We start from the raw sequence: 17,984 nt of genomic DNA, 5'->3' as shown, positions 1-17,984 counted from the left end.
CTTTTTTAACGCAGCCCAGAAAAACGCCCTGTTTTACAAACAGTGACATGTAAGACTACTCTATTTAGTTTACCCAAAAATCCGTCAGTAGTATTTGCTCATTGTCACATAATTTCTGTTGCTTGATCTCAGGGAGGAAGGATTATGGAATTACTAAACCAATACAGGCCCACAGACTTGTGAGCGACAACTATGCATTTTGAGTGAACTATTAGTCCATCTACACTGTGGATGGACTAAGGAATAAGGGGTGTCATTCCTTATTCCTTAGTCCATCCACATTCCATATTCTCTCACTTGGCAAGTCAGTAGTTTCTTTTGTAAACTGTCTCTTTGAACAGCTGATTTGCAACAGATAGTGTGGGCCAGATGTGCCACTATTATAAAATTAACATGACTTCAGGAGCAGTTTGTAGGTATTAATGGTCACACAGGCAGACTGCATGAATGTACAATATAAATGAGGCAAACATGGTGTTTCAGTTATTTTTTGGACATTTATTTAAATAAAATACTTCAGATCTGAATTGACAATGCATTCTTGTTCATATTTCACGTTAGATTTTAAAAAAAACAACAACCCACATATCATTCTCTTCCACACATCAAAATCAATCAGATAAACTCAAAAGTGATTTTTTCTTCAATTGATGCTTTAATAGAAACTGTCATGACAGCTTTGTGACTTAAAGAAGCTTCCTCGTCAATTAGGACAGCTAATTTAAGTATGATGCTACTGACGATTTTGCCCTGCATCTCACTGGCAACATGTTGTATTATTTGTGTAAAGGACATCAAAATAGAGCATGTTGGTTTTATTTACTATATTTTATTTTAGGTATTTTATTTTGAAATGAAAAGGTAAACGGAAAGGGATTCAACTGACGTAGAAGTGATAGAGAGGGGTAAACGAACACACATGTAGAGATGGATATTCACGGATAAAAGTTAGTAGCCCGGTTGAAAGTGGCGACAAGGTGAGGGCTTGTAGTATATTTATGTTTGTGTTGAAGTTTAATTTAATTTTGTGTCAGGTAAAGCCAAATGCTATAGGCTAATTATAAATGTATATGGCTTTATGTATAATGGTTTTTTTAAAATTTGTTTTTATTTAGCTCTTACGTTGTTGTTGGTGTGAAAAGGAATAAATACTTCAGACCACCACCAGTAAAAGCATCATCATTTCAACTGGCGCTACAATTTGTGTTGCACTCTTCTCTGTGTCCAATGTTTCAGAAGTTACCCAAACTAGCAATCTACCTAAACTTACCGATTCATTGCATATCCTAAATGCAAATCATTTAAAGTCAACTTGTAAAAGTTAATTTTATCGGTTAGCAATATTTACCTCGGCATGGCCCGCCCTCCCCTGCCTCCGATTGGCTCATCAGTTTACTGATTAGATTGACAGCGAGTACTAGCCAATTAGAGGCAGAGTAGCGTGGCTCATGGCTTCACCATCCTAGGAAAATAATGGACAATTTGGCTCGCAGATACTACTGAATGGTACGCATCAGGGGAGATTTAGAAGTGGGCAGGCCTGGACTGGCCATTGGGGCCACCGGGAGTTTTCCCCGTGGGCCGTTCAATAATGGGCCGGCAGTGGCTGCCTTTTTTTTTCTGCGTCTCGCAATGGTAATTCTCACACATCAAATGCATACTGATGCCCAGTGGCTTGTGACTTGTCTGTCTACCTGGCTGGCCCAATGATGGGCTACACAGGCCCAGGAGTCCCACCCATGCACGTTCTAGACCCCCCCTCATCCAATCAGCTTTAATGATGACCAATTGTTATGACAGGTAGAGAAAAAGACAGAGAGAAATAGCGCAGCACAACACGCACGCAAAATGGAGAAAAAACGAAAAGGTGGTGCCGAAAAATTGCGAGAAAAAAAGAAAAAAGCACTAGCTCAAGATGCCGCGAAGAGTGGTAATATTTTAAATATGTTCGTTGCGCGGGCCGGTGTCGCCTCAGGGTCTTCAGCTGCAGCTGCGGGTCCCTCTCATGAGGAAGAGGAGGAGGGAGAAAGTGAGGCTCCTGCAGCCATGGTGCTAGAGGAGCTTAGTGGTGGTGATGGCAGGTGTGTGCTAGGCTAACACGTTGTGGATAAACAATCAACACCGTTAATTGTAATAAACATTACTTGACACAATCGCAAACTCTGCATAGCGTGGAGTGTTAGTGTACAACTACATCTAGTTATCTAAAGTATGGGAAAATGATAACCATATTCATATGATTAATTGACGCGTTTATTAACCACTATTTTATATTAGATGTGGTTTGAGCATGTATAAATGCTATTTTCACAATTTGTAACCTATAATTACATTCCCCAAATCAGAATTAAAGTGTTTTATGTATCATCATGCACCTTTCTTCTGTACACAGTCCAATTTGGTCAGGATATGTGATACAATAAAATGTATATACAGTATTATTGAGATATTAAATATATTGCAATATACTGTGATTCCTTGGGATTTTAACTGTAAATTATGTATCAAAATTAAAACTTTAACAATAAAGTTTAGTCAACTAGCTAAAGTTCTCTTTGCATTCAGACTCATTATTTGCATGTAATCTTGTAAACTTATTCCACACTATTTCTCTACTCTTCATGTCCAGGTTTGACAGCAGCAGTCTCGGTAGATCATCTCCTGTGGAGATGAGCTTACCAGAGACCCCAAGCCCACCTGTAGATTATTTCAGCCGTCCCAACACAGACACCCTTCAGCTGTTTTTAAATCATCACCCTCAGCAATCAACAAGGCACCCCAAATTGCAGAGTTTTCCGCTGCGAGGATGGCACCTTTAGAAAGTGGTTGTCATACAGTGAAGAACGCCATGCGTTGTTTTGCTTTGTTTGCATGGCATTTGCAAAGTCCACTGACAAAAGTCAGTTCATTACTGGAATGGCAGATTGGAAGCATTATGGCCAGCGCATAGATGAGCATAATGGCAGTAAGGCACACAAGGATTATGCTGAAGCCTACATGCTACAGGCTTGCAAAAACTACTACTAAGTAGTATAGTAATGTTAATAAGGGCTTGTGTGTTTAAATGTACAATGTATCAATTGGGCGAGTCGGCATGGTATCTGCGCACGGATTGTAGTGGGCCACTCTGGTCCAGGGTCCAGGGCCGAATTTTTGTCCCAGTCCAGGCCTGGAAGTGGGTATACGCAATGCTGACTGAAAGATAAGTGGGTATACGCCGTATACCTGCGTATACCCTGGACTACACCACTGGCTGGCCGGGACTCGAACCGGGTCACATTGCGTATATGGCATACGCTCTTAACCACTTTTTTTTTGAAGAGCTCGTGCCGCCCCCCATGAGTCATGACAAAATGCCGCCCTGGGCGCTTGCCCAATTCGCCTATATCAAGAACCGCTACTGGATGGAACATATTACTGCCCTCCTATAGCTAAAAATACCTATATTTATAAGGAGATAGACACCTGTGATTCTCTGCCTTTGTTCAGACTTTCATTCTGTATGGTGTCGATTTTAATGTCTATGCAGTGTTATTTTATTTGTATGTATCCTACATGTGTGTGGAAAGAAGCCCAACCTCAAGGATTATTTTGTTCTGTAAGCTACAATTAAAAATGCCTTAATGTTTATGAATGGCAATAAAGTAAACAAAACAACAACAAAAAACAAATATGGATATGATAATACAGTATACGGACACACATATATAGAAAAATACGATAGATAGATAGATAGATAGATAGATAGATAGATAGATAGATAGATAGATAGATAGATAGATAGATAGATAGATAGATAACAAACAAGAAACAATTAAACCCAATTACTTCATATAGATTAATCACTTTGAAAATAGATGGAATAATATAAATTAGCAGTCAGCTACCAGATATATAATAAGTCTTGCGTTTCACTTTATCTCTGTACAAGTATATGTTTTAAAATTAATATTCAGATTTTATATATATTTATATTCATTAGTTTTGCCTGTCAGACTAAACTGAGGGTAAAAACGCCCTCTTTTTTAAACCACTCCTACCGGAAGTACGTAGTTTTCCCGGGAAATCTCGTCTCTGCTTTAGTCGTTAGCTCGGTGAGGCTGCAGGAGACACTGTAAGTACTTTTACTGCTAAATAACAACACAAATATTCATCTAATGTATGTTTCTGAGATATAAATGATTGTAACGTGCACTACAATTCAAGATTATTGTATTTATTGTCTGTTTTATTAAGTTATTTAAGTTTAAAGAAGTTACAAAGTGTTGGCAGCATGGCTGACTGAGTGTTCACCTCTGTTGTTTGTGAGGAAGGAAACATCTTTTTAGTGTAGTGATACAAGTTATAAAGGTTTCCTCAACAAATGTAAACAGGTATAATCTAAAAAACAGACATTAAACTTTCCTGAGAAGATACGTTAGTATTATTTGAGTAGTAAAAGCCACATTTAAAGGCTAAAACTTGTGTTTTTGGTTGTTCTCAGGTAAATTAACCTTCCTCTGTGGCTTTATACTCATTTAGATTTCTGATATACATCTATTAATAACGTGTTTAATTGCAGACATATTTTTACTCATTAAGCAGCTTTAATACAACTTTTTAGGGGGAAATCTTTGCTTGGTTAACAATGAAATGGAGGAAAAAGACAAAAGCAGAAGATCATTAAATGAATCATGAAGAAAACATGACTTTAAAACAGAAGAAGTCATAATTTCATGAGCTGTATTTATGATATTATACACCATAAAAGGACAGATCTTTATAATAGAATATACCTTCACAGGACAGATCTTTGGTATATTTATTGTCACAATAACTAGAAAAACTACCACCAACTATATGCAGATTTCACATGAATATAAAGCTTTTAACACCTCTTGCTGTCATTAATTTGCATGTGGAAACAAGGAAGTAGACGAGCAATAGAAAGCCGTTCACAGTAGTGTGAATGCAAACTAGACTGAAACCACTGAAACAAAGAGAATCATCCAGGGCGTCGCTCAGAGAAAGGATGTGAAACTGCACTCATAACAAAAAGGTTTATTTCAATTAATTAGGAATAAATGGAGAGGGAGGGAAAAACAAGTCTGAAAGAAACAAATACAAGATTCAAATGTACAATAAATCAGTTTAGAAATATTTTTAAGACCTTCCCTCCTTTTGCTGTTGCATTGCAATGTTTTTAAAAAAAATAGTGGAATAATGTGAAACTTTGGACAAGAAGAGCATTTAATGTGAAATGTAGCTGATGTGTCGTCATTATTTCAGTCTGTTTTAAATGCAACAGACTTTAATCTTTCACCCAGACTAAGCCACTGAAATAAGACGACTTCTCTGTATTAAACTGACTCATCTGCGTTGTTTCTCTGATATCTTCATTATTAATTGTGGTCTTTCCTGCAGATAAACAATGGAGAAAATAACTGAGAAGCTGTTACTGGAGAAAGGTTCTCCAACAACCAACAAACTGGAAGAAATCAAGACACTGAAGTAAGCATGGTTTTGTTTTATTCTTTTATTTGCTTTGTGAAGTAGACCTGTTAACCAGTAGTGACCAAAAAAAGTACTCACATTCTGTATTTAAGTAGAAGTAGAGAAAGTAGAAGTACTGATTCAACTCCTTTACTCAAGTAAAAGTTAGAAAGTTCAGACTCTGAAATGTACTTATGTATAAAAGTAAAAATTAATGTTTACTATCAATGATACACAATAGCTCTCCTGATAACTTGACAAAGCGAAAAAAAGTTCATTAAGGCCCGAGCATAACGCTTTAATGTTTTTTTATCGCATTAATCTCTCCTCACTGACTCACTCACTGATTGCTGTTATAATGGAGCTGTGTAAACTGTGCACAGTGCAGAGCATGTGTTTTTGTGTGTTATTGAGAGACAACCGTTCTTAATTGCACAGATGAGATTAAAATCCAATCAACCATCACTGACTTTGATCTCTCTGTGCTTCAGTCTGTCTCGTCTGGGACTGAACACCAAAGATTTACCGCTCAGGCTGCTGTCTCGTCTTCAGTCCCTGCAGCGCTTGGATCTGTCTGGAAACAGACTGCAGGAGTTCATCAGGAATGTGGAGCTTACCGCGCTCCGCTACCTGGACCTCAGCGACAACCAGATGGAGGACGTCACCACACTGGAGTCTCTCAGTGGTCTGGAGGAGCTCAAGATGGACGACAACCTTTATATCACTGTGAGGACAATGGTTATGGTTTTAAAAGGGTTTCTCTATATTTTGTTAAAGCACTTCTTCAGCAGTTCTCCAGCTCAATCAATACTTAATATATCTTATTGGCTCAGTTGTTTCACTCAAGTTTGGTTTCCTCGACTGATTTGGGGCTTGATGGGCATTCAGACTGGTTAGACTGGTTAAATTGGGTAAAATAAAGTTAATCAGAGGCTAAACACTGCAGAGGTTATTGTAATATACCAGGGAAAGATTTCATTGGTCTGGATCTGATAAATGACTTTAAAACTGCATGCAGCAACATTTAAAACTATGCATTTATAATTATAGTTAGTTATTGTTCTCAGTGTGGACGACCCTTATTTTTTAAAATACATTTATAGTCTTCAAGTCCGAGCTAAGTTAACCTGAACAGTATCGCTGTGACATCATCCAGTTATTTTCACAGGCAGCGTAATACCAAAAGCTTTCACAAAGAAAGAAAAAAGTTTTAAGAGTTTTTTTAAAGAAGTGAGCGATTTTAAGAAGTGAATATAATGACACCAGTGTGACTTCTCTTCACCAGGTGAGTGATAACTACAAGCTGATGGTTTTGTTGCCCAATCTGAGGATTTACAACAGTAAAGATGTCAGCACCACGGCCAACCACCTGCGCTACGTTTACAGTGAAAACCTGCAGACAAGGGTACGAAACTGATCTATTCATGTGACTTATTATTACTTATTATTACTTATTATGAGGCAAACTATCTGTCTGATCAGCTGTAGCAACAACAGACTCTTAAATTGCCCCTTTTCTTACCTCAGGGACTTAATTTAATAATCATATTTATTCTTCTATTGTTGTATTGTCTTTTTTAAACTGAAATGTCTGTTTTTAGTGCATCTTTTTTCATTATGCTGTGCAGGAATATAGCAGTAAAGCACCATTTTACTGCACAGTGTTAAAACTCTAACCCTATCTTTTGGTTATTTTAGATCACTGCACTCTGGGAGAAGAGCTTCAGCCTCCCGGATCCAATCACAGCGCAGGAAATGTCCGCTCTGGAGGCAAAGTTCGTCAGCACCGCACGCCAACAGGTTAAATACGGACCCAACTCAGTCAGTGACTTCACTAAATGGAGGGTAAGTTGAGGATGTGAGAGGCGTCCTCCATGGAGAATTGTGAAGCACTTTTCAGATTAAAATACAGTATAAATATTTGCCATTTTCTGGTTGTTTGGCTTCTCAGGTAGGAATTATGGCGAAGGAGTATCTGCGCTCTCTGACGGAAGAAAAGGATGAAGTGGAGAGCGAGGAGTCTGCTGACGTTAAAGAGAATCATGTAAGACTGAAATTAAACCTTATTTTTGATCCAGAACTACTGCTATTAATGTGATGTAGTTGTGTATTTAGTAGTAGAAGTGTAGGATAGCAGGATCCAGGGATAGTAAAGGTAATATAATAATAATAATAATTATTGGTTTCAGGTGTTAAAAATAAATCAGAGCTCACATGTCTTATAACTTTAAGTAGAGTAATCCATCATTTTGGAGCATAATTAAAGAAAGCTTCACTTCCTGTTTTCTTGTGTGCATAACATATTTTTTTCTTGATCTTAAATTTGGTTAAAATAATTCATAATTTTGCTTTTTTTTAGATCTCATTTCAGTTTGGTTAGACTGTTTTTAAAGCATAACGGTTTAAATTATCACCTAATTCTGTGTTAGACCAACTTCATTCCAACTTATTACAACAGGTTTTACACTTATTTTTTAGAAATGTAATCAATGGTCCTCATTTATATTAAAGTATATCTACATTTTGAGATAAGGCCTTTTGTCCTACTGGGTCAAAATTCATTTGAAGAGAACAGGCAGGTTAAAAACTCAGCAGTAGATGATCTGGCAGCTTGTGAAAGGTTGTAAAATATAGGATGCTTAAGTATTTAAAGTTTGTTTTGTGTCTTTTTATTTATTCAGGAAGTCTCAACACCTACCAAAAGGAAACGGAGTATTTTAGTAATGGACGCCGACGTAAACATCACGCCACGCAAAAAACTGTGTGCAGACTTTCCGTCCCCCTTGGTGGAAGGGAGTCCCTGTAAATCCAGCCCCCGCCTCAAACTTCGGCCTGTAGAAGAGACTCACAGCGTCAGGATGAGCCCTCGAAAGAGAGATCAGCCTCCCGCAACGCCCACCAGAGGGCAGAAGAGAGCTGAGACGCCCGCGAGAGGATCGAAAACACGGCAGACGAAAGAGGACAGAGCTCAGGTAAAAACAGAATGTGGTTGTAGTTGTTGTGTGTTGAGTAATATGATCGAGGGAAATGTTTAAAGTTTGTTTTCTTTGTTTATTCAGGAAGTCGCAACACCTGGCAGAAGTAAGCGAGCCGTATTAGTCATGGAAACCAAAGTAAACCTGATTCCTCGCAGAGTAGGAACGCCTGGTAGAAGCTCCAAAACGCTGCAAAGCAAAGAAGACGAAGCTCAAGTTAAACAGAAAGAAGCTGGCAGGAAAAAGGCCGTCAGAGCTGCAGAGATGCAGAGAGACGCTGACATGACACAGGTAATATGAAATATGACATGTCAAACTCTGTGCTGTTCCTCATGTGATTAATGAAAAAACGCTACATTTTTATTCTTAATGTCTTTAAACTCAAATTTTGTTGTTATTTATTTGTTAACTTCTTGGATGGTGGATATTTTAACAACTATTGGTCAGATTTAATGAAATATACTATGAATATTCCTGGTTCCCAGAGCAGAAATCACAATATTATTGATTAAACTTTTGCAATATTCCCTTTTAATTATTGAATAGCTTAATTCTTTAAAAAAAATAATGAAACTTAATTTATAGAGCACTTTTCAAAATCCAAGTGCTTCACTAGGTGACAACATAACTTAAAACAGGAGTGATGTGATCTCTTTGTTTTCTTCACTTTTGCTGTGTGTGTTTATATATATCTGAGCATGTTTTTTGTCTTTCCTCCAGCAGCCGGTGCATCTGAATCCTCTCCATGTGCTGCAGTGTCACAGTAAACAGGACAGTTCAGAGGATTTCTCCACACAGCTGTGGGCCTGCGCCTTCCAGCCGCTGCCTGACTGCACCGGTACTGTAAACCCTTTTAGAACAACACTTATTTAAGCTTCATGTCGTCCTCCCGGGTCAAATGAACCCTGTCTGTTTTGACTGTTCCTTCTTTCCTCCCCCCTACCTTCCTTCCTTCCTTCTTTCTTCTGTCCTTCTTTCCTTCTTTCCTTCCTTCCTTCCTTCCTTCCTCCCTTCCTCTTTTCCTTTCTCCCTCCCTCCTACCTTCTTTCCTCCGTCCGTCCTTCCTCCCTTCCTTCTTTCCTTCCTTCCTCCCTTCCTCTTTTCCTTTCTCCCTCCCTCCCTCCTTTGTTCTCCCCCCCTCCTTCCCTCCTACCTTCCTTCCTTCCTTCTTTCCTCCATCCTTCCTTCCTTTCCTTCCTCCCTTCCTTCTTTCCTTTCTTCCTTCCTTCCTTTCCTTCCTTCTTCCCTTTCCTCCTTTCCTCCTTTACTACCATCCTTCCTTCCTCCTTTCCTTCCTTCTTCCTCCCTTCCCTCCTACCTTCCTTCCTTCCTTCTTTCCTCCATCCTTCCTTCCTTTCCTTCCTCCCTTCCTTCTTTCCTTTCTTCCTTCCTTCCTTTCCTTCCTTCTTCCCTTTCCTCCTTTCCTCCTTTACTACCATCCTTCCTTCCTCCTTTCCTTCCTTCTTCCTCCTTCCATCCTTCCTTCCTCCTTTCCTTCCTTCTTCCTCCCTTCCATCCTTCAGAGAGGAAAGATAAAATAAACGTTGTCTTTCTATTTTTTCTTTCTGTGTGAGCAGGAAGTGGAGGAGGAAGCCGCTTGGTTGCAACCTGTGGTGGAGACTCTCTCTGTGTGATCGACTGTGAAGCAGGGATGGTGATGAAGAAGTACAAAGTTCCCGGAGAGGTCCGTTCCGTTTTATTCTCTTTAAGTCCACAATAACATCTCTGTAAAGCTCAGACTCGTCAACATTGAAGATAAAACAAGGCAAACTGAGTTAAAAAAAATTTATTTAACAAATGAGGATCACATTAATACCAAAAGAAAACTACTTTTGTTAAAAAAAAAAGTGCAGCCAATTAGTTCAACTGAAAACTAGTTATTTAAAATAAGATTAAATGAGATTCACCCTCCCTTCGGATGGGAGTTAACGCCAATCGTCCTTAGCAACAAATACCTGTAACTAGTTTTGCAATGGTCACAGTCACACAGCTCCTAGCTCCCGAAAAGCTGATGATACCAGCACCAATCCAAGTAGCCTTAAAGTGATACTAAACCAACTGAGTACTTCATTAGATACCCATCATGTGAATAAATGCGTTAAATTGCATAAAATACCACCACTACTCTGCATCTAGATGATTGGATTTTTACACAAATGCATTTTGAAAGTCTTCAAATTATTAATAATCGAAGAACGCCTGTGTTGATTGGCTGTGAGCAAGTCTGTACAAATAGTCATATTTTCTAGCTCTGGGTGCAAAAAGGATCAATAGCAGGTATCGTTTAACGGGAAAAGACGTTTTTTATACTACATGGTATAGATTTATTTGGGTCAATACCTTTTAAAGGTTGAATACTGATAACCAGCCTTAGAAATCCGAAAACAATCGACACTGAAGCAGGTTGTGTTAAACAAGAAAGGAAGAGAAAAAACTGCAATATGTCAATCAATCAATTAATTTTATATATAAATTAAACACCTAACAGAGGTTAATTCAATTCAAAGAGCTTCACAGATGATGAGCCACTAATAAAAACAAAACAAATGTAAGAAGTAAAACAATTTGCACTCCAATAATCCAGTAATACAAACCATTAAAATTGATTTATAAACTTCTGTAAAGATTAGCACACTAAATTAATCATATTTTACATCATAAACATATTAGATTGAAATTGTCAGTGTTTGTGATTTTATGGCTGTTAAAAATTAAATCTGTGATGATGCAGCAGAGATGGACCCTAATGTAGAGTAAACATCCAGTATAAATGGTTAAAAGTTGAGTATTTCTATAATAATATAAGTTTGAGATGTTAGTCTGACGTCTGAATCTTTTATCCGTCACTACAGGAGTTTTTCTCTCTGGCCTGGTCCACCGTGTTGATGTCCAGGACAGGAGGAGCCTCGTCCTCGGCTCAGCACTGCAGCATCCTGGCTGCAGGAGGGAAAAGAGGACTCGTTAAACTGATCCATCCCAGAAACAACGTAGCGTACGGAGAGTTCAGAGCCAGCCGCAAAGCGCTGTCTGTCCTCCGCTTCAACCAGCAGCAGGCTAACTTCCTCTACAGTGAGTAAAGAACCAGCAACATCACACAGATTAAAGCTAGATTATTAAAGATTAAACATAATTCTACTTTATATTTTGTGGTTTTTTTACCATTTCGTTCAGTAATAACAGTAATAAATCTGATTGATCTCACCTCTCCACTCTTTCTCTCTTTTAGCGGGATCATATGATAATAAGATAGTGATGTGGGACATCGGTGGAGTGGACAGTCAGTACAACTACAAAGTCGTGTGAGTATTTCTGCTCTAACCAGACTGTTAACCCTTTACATACTGTTCAGGGTCTAATTTGACACAACCTAAAAACTTTTCTTTTAGTCATAAATTTGATGACTTTATGTGACCCAGAATATACAACAATGGAAATATTTTTGTGCAGCTGAAACACATTTTTGTTGCGTGTTTGACCCATATTTATTACCTTTATTACAAATACTGTTTATTCACATTTAATTGAAATATATATATAGTGCGATTGTAAATGCCTTTTCTCCATTAACAACAAGCGTAAAAACTCTATTATGTATAGAGATATGAGGGGATATTGGGAAATGCCAGAATATAAGCAGCATGTAAGGGTTCATCATAATTATATCGAAATTTAAATATGAGCTACTGCAATTTTCTAATTTATTTCTTTGTTAAAGGTAAAATGTGTTTGCCTCTCTGCCTCCAACTGTACAATAAAGACAAAAAAAGCCCAAAAAATGGTTTAAAAAAAGGTGAAATGTGTCAAAATATCATGTTAAATGAAGTATAGTCCTGGTCTGGATATCTGATTCTACAGACTTAATAAAACATCTTTGTTTTGCACAGATATCTACAAAAATCACACCATCATCATTTTAATATGTTGTTAAATGAGAATGAGAAAAATGATAATTCCCTTTTTATATTGCAATATCAGTCAAAATAATCTTAATTAAATATTATTTTCAACATCGTTCTGACCGTGATGTTGACATTATTTCTGCTCTTTCACCCTCCAGCCAGCTGTTGGTGTTGGAGGTCAGCGCTACTCCTCTGCACATCTGTCCTCCTCCGTCTTCCCCTAAAACACACCTGCTGACCGGCTGTGAGGACGGACTGTACTGCTTCAACACACAGCTAGGAACCAACAACACCACCAAGAGGTAAAGGCATCATACTGGGAGAGTTGGGATAGGTGATAGTAGTGTGATTATTGAGAGAAGTAAACTGTGTAATGCAGTTTTAGTTGTTTTTTGTTCCTTAGTAGTAAGTGTGATTTCCTAATTGCTTATATCAAAAAAGGAATTCAGAAAATGATTATTATTCCCTTTAAACTTTGCTTTTGTCACCTGAACAATGACATTTTACTTTATTTCTTCTGTGCTCATTTTTTTGAATACATTTAGTTAAAAAAATACATTGTTTTTCTGGTTTTATGTGAATGAAAATGTGCAAATTTGCCGGTTTTCCCCCTTTGGAAATACATACATTTCATTGTTCAGGTCAGAAAAGCAAAGTTTAAATTTTCTATACTTTTTAGTCATAAGTCATTTAGGAAATAACACTAAGGAACAAAACTTGTGTTACATATTCTGTGTCTTATATATATTTATATTTTGTTTCTCTCTAGGTCTAAAGAAATGGAGATAACCTTCCCCATCTATAAGAAGGAAGACAAAGATAACGACTACCACACTGTTGACGGCTTGAGTTTTCTTACTGATGACATCGTTGGTAAGTGAGGCTCTCTTAATTGGAAACACTGGATATTATTAGGATTTTTAGACTGAAGTAAATCAAAACCTCTTCAATAGATTGTGGTGAAATTTGGTGCAGATATCCACGTAGCCCAGAGGATAAATCAGTGTTTAATGATATAATAATTATCAAACACACAGGACTTTGTTGGCAATAATTCAGTCTGAATTTGAAGTTAGGGTGAAACTGAGTCCATTAATGAATCTGTTTTACACTGATATAAATACAAAATATAGACGTTACTTGGTTAAACCAGTGTTCCCTAAATATTAGGATTAACCACTAGATGGTGCTATAATTAAAGTTTCATGATTCCAAATGTAACACATGTTGATGCATTCATGGATCTAACCATATGTTTGGTCGCAATTAACCAGTATCACACCTTTCAATGTTTGGATGTCATATTGATCATGGCACTTAAATACAGGGTGTAAAAGGATTTTCTAAAATATTCACAATATGCTACTTTAGCTATTCGTTTCTGTTTTTCCTGTATCTTCATCATGACAGATTGTGCAGAAAATTGGGCTATTTTTGATGTGAGATTCATGCATGATGTTTTTAAAAAATCACTAATTCACTCATTTAACGTATTACTCCGTATTTCTTCTGCTTTTGTAATCAGCGTACACATATATCAGATGTGTCAAAACGAAAACAAGGAAGATAATTCACAAATTAAATTAATATTTCTTATTATATGGCCTTAAATAGATACTCTTCTAAAATCTAAATAAAGACTCTTTTCTTGTGGTGACACAGTTGTTCTTTTGTATTAGATGTCCTTTTATTTATTTCAGCCTTAAATTGACATTAAATAAAATTCAAGATGGTAAAAGGTCCCAAATTTCAAACACTTTTCCCTGAGCTGTCTCTAATCCTGCTTCCTTTTTTTCTCTTTTGATGATGGTCTTCTGTCTTTGTCTTCCAGCCTCTAAGAACTACATGCACGCATCTATTTACCTGTGGAGCTGGAGCAGGACGAAGGCTCAGCGGCCCGATAAGAAGAGCAGAGAGGTGTGTGCTGTTCTTCTGGCCGAGCTGCAGTGGACCAACACTGAGATTCCCTACCTGGCTCTCAACACCTGTCCTGGTGAGTCCACGTCATTTTAATCAGTACTCAATCACACAGTATAACATTCATGATAATCAGGATGTCATGTCCACATACAATAAAATTGTGTTTAGTATAAATAGAATAGATTATTATATATCAAGTAAGGAAAAAAAGTTGCCTTACGACTCACAATGGCAAAAAATCTGCATTAAAACACATACAACTGTACAGCAGGCTAATAGTTAATAGTTAATTATAGAGAAGGAGTCAAATAAATATTATTATTTATGATTTATTATGTTATTCACTCCAGTCCATTTCTGTTTCTTTTATACGTTTTCCTGTTAGATCAACATGTGTCCTTTATGTTTCAGATATAGTTCCTCTTCCATTAATACAAATCCAAAATAGAAATCACACAGTCCATTTGTTGTTACTCTCTGTGCTCACTAGAGGGCGCTGTTGTTCTCCAAAAACATACATCAGAGTTACAAAACTTGTACTATTTCTTTTGTGTTTGCTTCATGGTGAAGCAGTGATGCAGATGAAAAGCAGAAGAGGAACATTTTGTTTTATAGCTTCATGCACCACTGAGCAGCTTTCATAGAAATGAACACGTCTCTGCCTCTAATGCTGGATCCAGTTCTCTTTATACATCCAGGTCTGAATGATTGAACCTCACAGTGAGGAGATCTGATGACTCTGAGTCACTGCAAATCAATACAAAGCAGTTTTGAGTAATCACCTTTATCCTACAAATCATTTCCGTTCTGATGGGAGTGGTGTCTTCCATCTATAGAGCACTGACTGGTTTAATGAGTATGAAAATGATGTGAATTATTTAAAACAAGATATTATTGTGTCTGCTTCATTATGTTGCGCCTCAAACTAACGTCAGGTTGAATGTAGCAGAGAAAAATCCTCCATCTGAACTCAGCTTGATGTTTTTTTTCTCTCTCTCTCTCTCTCTCTCTCTCTTTAGGCCGAGCTTACATCGTGTGCGGTGATGATAAAGGCAGACTGTGGACGTATCATGTTAATAATCTCCAGAAGGAGCGTTTCCAGACTGGGAAACCCATCGCTCCCACTGAGGTATTCACATCCTCTAAATGTCCAGTGACTTTAAAATGAAATATTGTGTATAATAACTCTTTAATGGAGAATTGTGTTTTATTACAACACAGATATTACTCTTGTATATAATGTTATTTCTAATAGTTTTTATCTTATCCTATCTTATAATATTTTTAATTTATTCATAGAATGGTTGATCAACAGAATATTCATTAATTAATTGTTTTGAGTCATATTTTAGGTAAAAAATGTCTATATTCTCTGATTCCAGCTTGTAAAATGTAAATGTTTTCTGGTTTCTTTAGTCCTCTGTGAGAGTTGACTGAAACTTTTCTACGGTTCCAACAACAAATCAATGAATTAAGAAAATAATTGGCAGATACACTGATTTAAGAAAATAATCACAGTTCCAGATCCAAACAGTAATTATCTTTTATGTACTTTGCTCTGTGCTTTATTCTGTGATTTAACTTTTAATAAGTCTTAAAACTGAAAAGCTTCTTAGTTACACTGTTGGACATAAAGTGGCGCTATCACCATCTGACTTTATAAATGAACTACTTCAACAAAAACTCTAAATTATCAGAATTTAAAAAATGGATGATTAAAGTAGCTATGAATGAAAAATTAAGATTTGTTATTGTTTTTCATCTTTAGTTCATGTTATGTTTTATATTAGTTTTACGTAGTTAAATTATCTCACCTAAAGATGAAATCAAACAAGTATATAATTAAAAACTAAAACCATAAAAGCAAAACAGACATATGTATGTATCAGAAACATGACTCAGTATTTCGTGTGTTATTGTTTCCACACTGAGCAGAGATCAGTGTTCAGAAGTAGAGTCAGCTAACGTGGTTTTTATTTGGGCAGGTGTTGGAGTGGCCGACCCCGGTGAGGAAGGGCCTCGGTGAGGTGGAAGGTCCCTCCATCAACAGCGTAGCTATGGACCCTGAGCTCCAGTACCTGGTGGCCCTCAGCGACAAGAACATGGTGATGGTGTGGAAGACAGCGGCAGCGTCGTCCTGAGCAACAGCAGCTGGGACTGTAACTCCTCAACGACAGACCTAAAGATCTGTTGTTTTTTGTACTGGAGAAAAACTGTTAAATGTACCAAATGTTGGTATTTGTGAGGTGAAGATCCTCACATGAAGTTTGCAGGAAGTCTCCAACACGCTGCTGTCTGAGAGATTGGACTTTTAAGATGACGTGAGATCTGTCAGAGCGAGTAACTGCTGAAGGAATACGATGACAATATTCTTTATTTTCTATATGAAAATATATCGTGGAGTTCAGTGTAGAATTTAGACTTTTTAATTTAGCAGAATGTTATACCAATATACCTAAAATTGTCACTATGTGACACAAGTTTTTATTTTCTGTGTTTTTTGAAAGATCAAAAGTCCAGATTCATGAAGTCTAACCATGACACATGGTCAGTTTTACAAATGAGTTAAAAGGTTAATTATTCAGTATTACACATATGACTCAATTATAGGTAAATGTTCATAAAAAAGGTTATAAACCTTTGAAACAGACCACCAAACTATGCTTAATGTGACATAATTACAGTAATACAAACCATAATCAGCCTCAGGCGACTCGTTTTTATCTGTTTTTTTAGTCTCTTTAATTTGTGGTTTGGTTTGAGTTCTTGGCACAGATTCATTTCCTAGTTTGGATAAGATTTTTCACACATGCCTGAGTGTTAAATTGATTTCTACTCAGCTGTAGTTAAAAGCTGCTGACTGTGTTACTGTGCTGCAGCAGCCAGTTGTACAGTGCTGGTGATTATTTGCACTCTGCTCAGGTTTCTTTTTTACTTCAGTATAAAATTTCACAGCTATTCAACATTAACATTTCAGTTACTTGTGTGGAAAGAATCACATTAGCTTGATAGGGAATAATAAGATTCTTTAAGATGACCAATCTAGTTAACGCTGCTCTGATCACTAGTTTTATTCTAACAATGTATCAAATAACTTTGTGTAATGTGAGAAGTGTGAAACCCACAGAGATTTATCACCCGCCTGCACTTCTCCTCACCTCTTTTATCTTCTTTCCCTTCTTTGTTTTGGTTTTACAACACAGAACTTTACTGATTTGATCTTCATCTTTCTCATCTGCCTCATTTCCAGCAGCAGCAGCAAAAAGCTCAGATCAGCCCCTCATACGCTATCTGCCGTACACCAAAAAGCAACTAGACTAAGTTAAAAAGAGCTTGTGAGCATGGTGTAGCATTTAGCAGCCAGATGTTTCACTCTGGAGTTTGTGGAAACCAAAACAAACCCAAAAGAAAAGAGTATCAAGTTTATATTCATCAGGTAACTTGGAAACTACTCCAAAATAAATTGTTCATGTTGCTTTGTATTACTGAAATGTTTTTTTTTTCATGCAGTTTGTTCTTTGTTTTCTTACAGTACAGAATATTTAATGTGAATAGTTGTACGGAAATGAACCCTGTGTGCTGTTTTAAGGTCCGTTCAGTCTTTGGAGCTCATATGCTCGGATAACATTAAGGAATGCAAACACTCACCTCACAGAGAAAAAGAGGAGTAAAAAAAAAAAGGCAGAGCAGAGATGTCTGTGTAATTATATTGATCTGA

General features: G+C 37.1%; 1 protein-coding gene across 3 annotated transcripts; it reads left to right on the top strand.

Moving 5' to 3' along the window:
- Positions 1–891: 891 nt before the first annotated feature.
- On the top strand, positions 892–16,663 carry lrwd1 (leucine-rich repeats and WD repeat domain containing 1). 3 transcript variants are annotated; one of them, XM_062433261.1, is made up of 17 exons: positions 892–977; positions 5,404–5,490; positions 5,964–6,198; positions 6,758–6,877; positions 7,171–7,317; positions 7,424–7,516; positions 8,154–8,444; positions 8,532–8,738; positions 9,171–9,285; positions 10,025–10,131; positions 11,300–11,516; positions 11,674–11,746; positions 12,505–12,648; positions 13,116–13,219; positions 14,178–14,339; positions 15,286–15,395; positions 16,252–16,663. In XM_062433261.1, exons 2-17 carry the CDS (start codon positions 5,411–5,413, stop codon positions 16,405–16,407), a joined length of 2,361 nt encoding a protein of 786 aa, XP_062289245.1. In that variant the 5' UTR covers positions 892–977; positions 5,404–5,410; the 3' UTR covers positions 16,408–16,663. The 3 variants fall into 3 exon arrangements, with proteins under 3 accessions (XP_062289245.1, XP_062289242.1, XP_062289243.1); XM_062433258.1 differs by having other exon boundaries at positions 9,168–9,285; XM_062433259.1 differs by lacking the exon at positions 892–977 and having other exon boundaries at positions 5,370–5,490; positions 9,168–9,285.
- The last annotated feature ends 1,321 nt before the right edge of the window (positions 16,664–17,984 follow it).

The sequence above is a fragment of the Scomber scombrus genome, chromosome 14, assembly GCF_963691925.1.
Source record: "Scomber scombrus chromosome 14, fScoSco1.1, whole genome shotgun sequence".
Taxonomy (NCBI): domain Eukaryota; kingdom Metazoa; phylum Chordata; class Actinopteri; order Scombriformes; family Scombridae; genus Scomber; species Scomber scombrus.
This window is presented reverse-complemented; position numbering and strand designations above follow the sequence as displayed.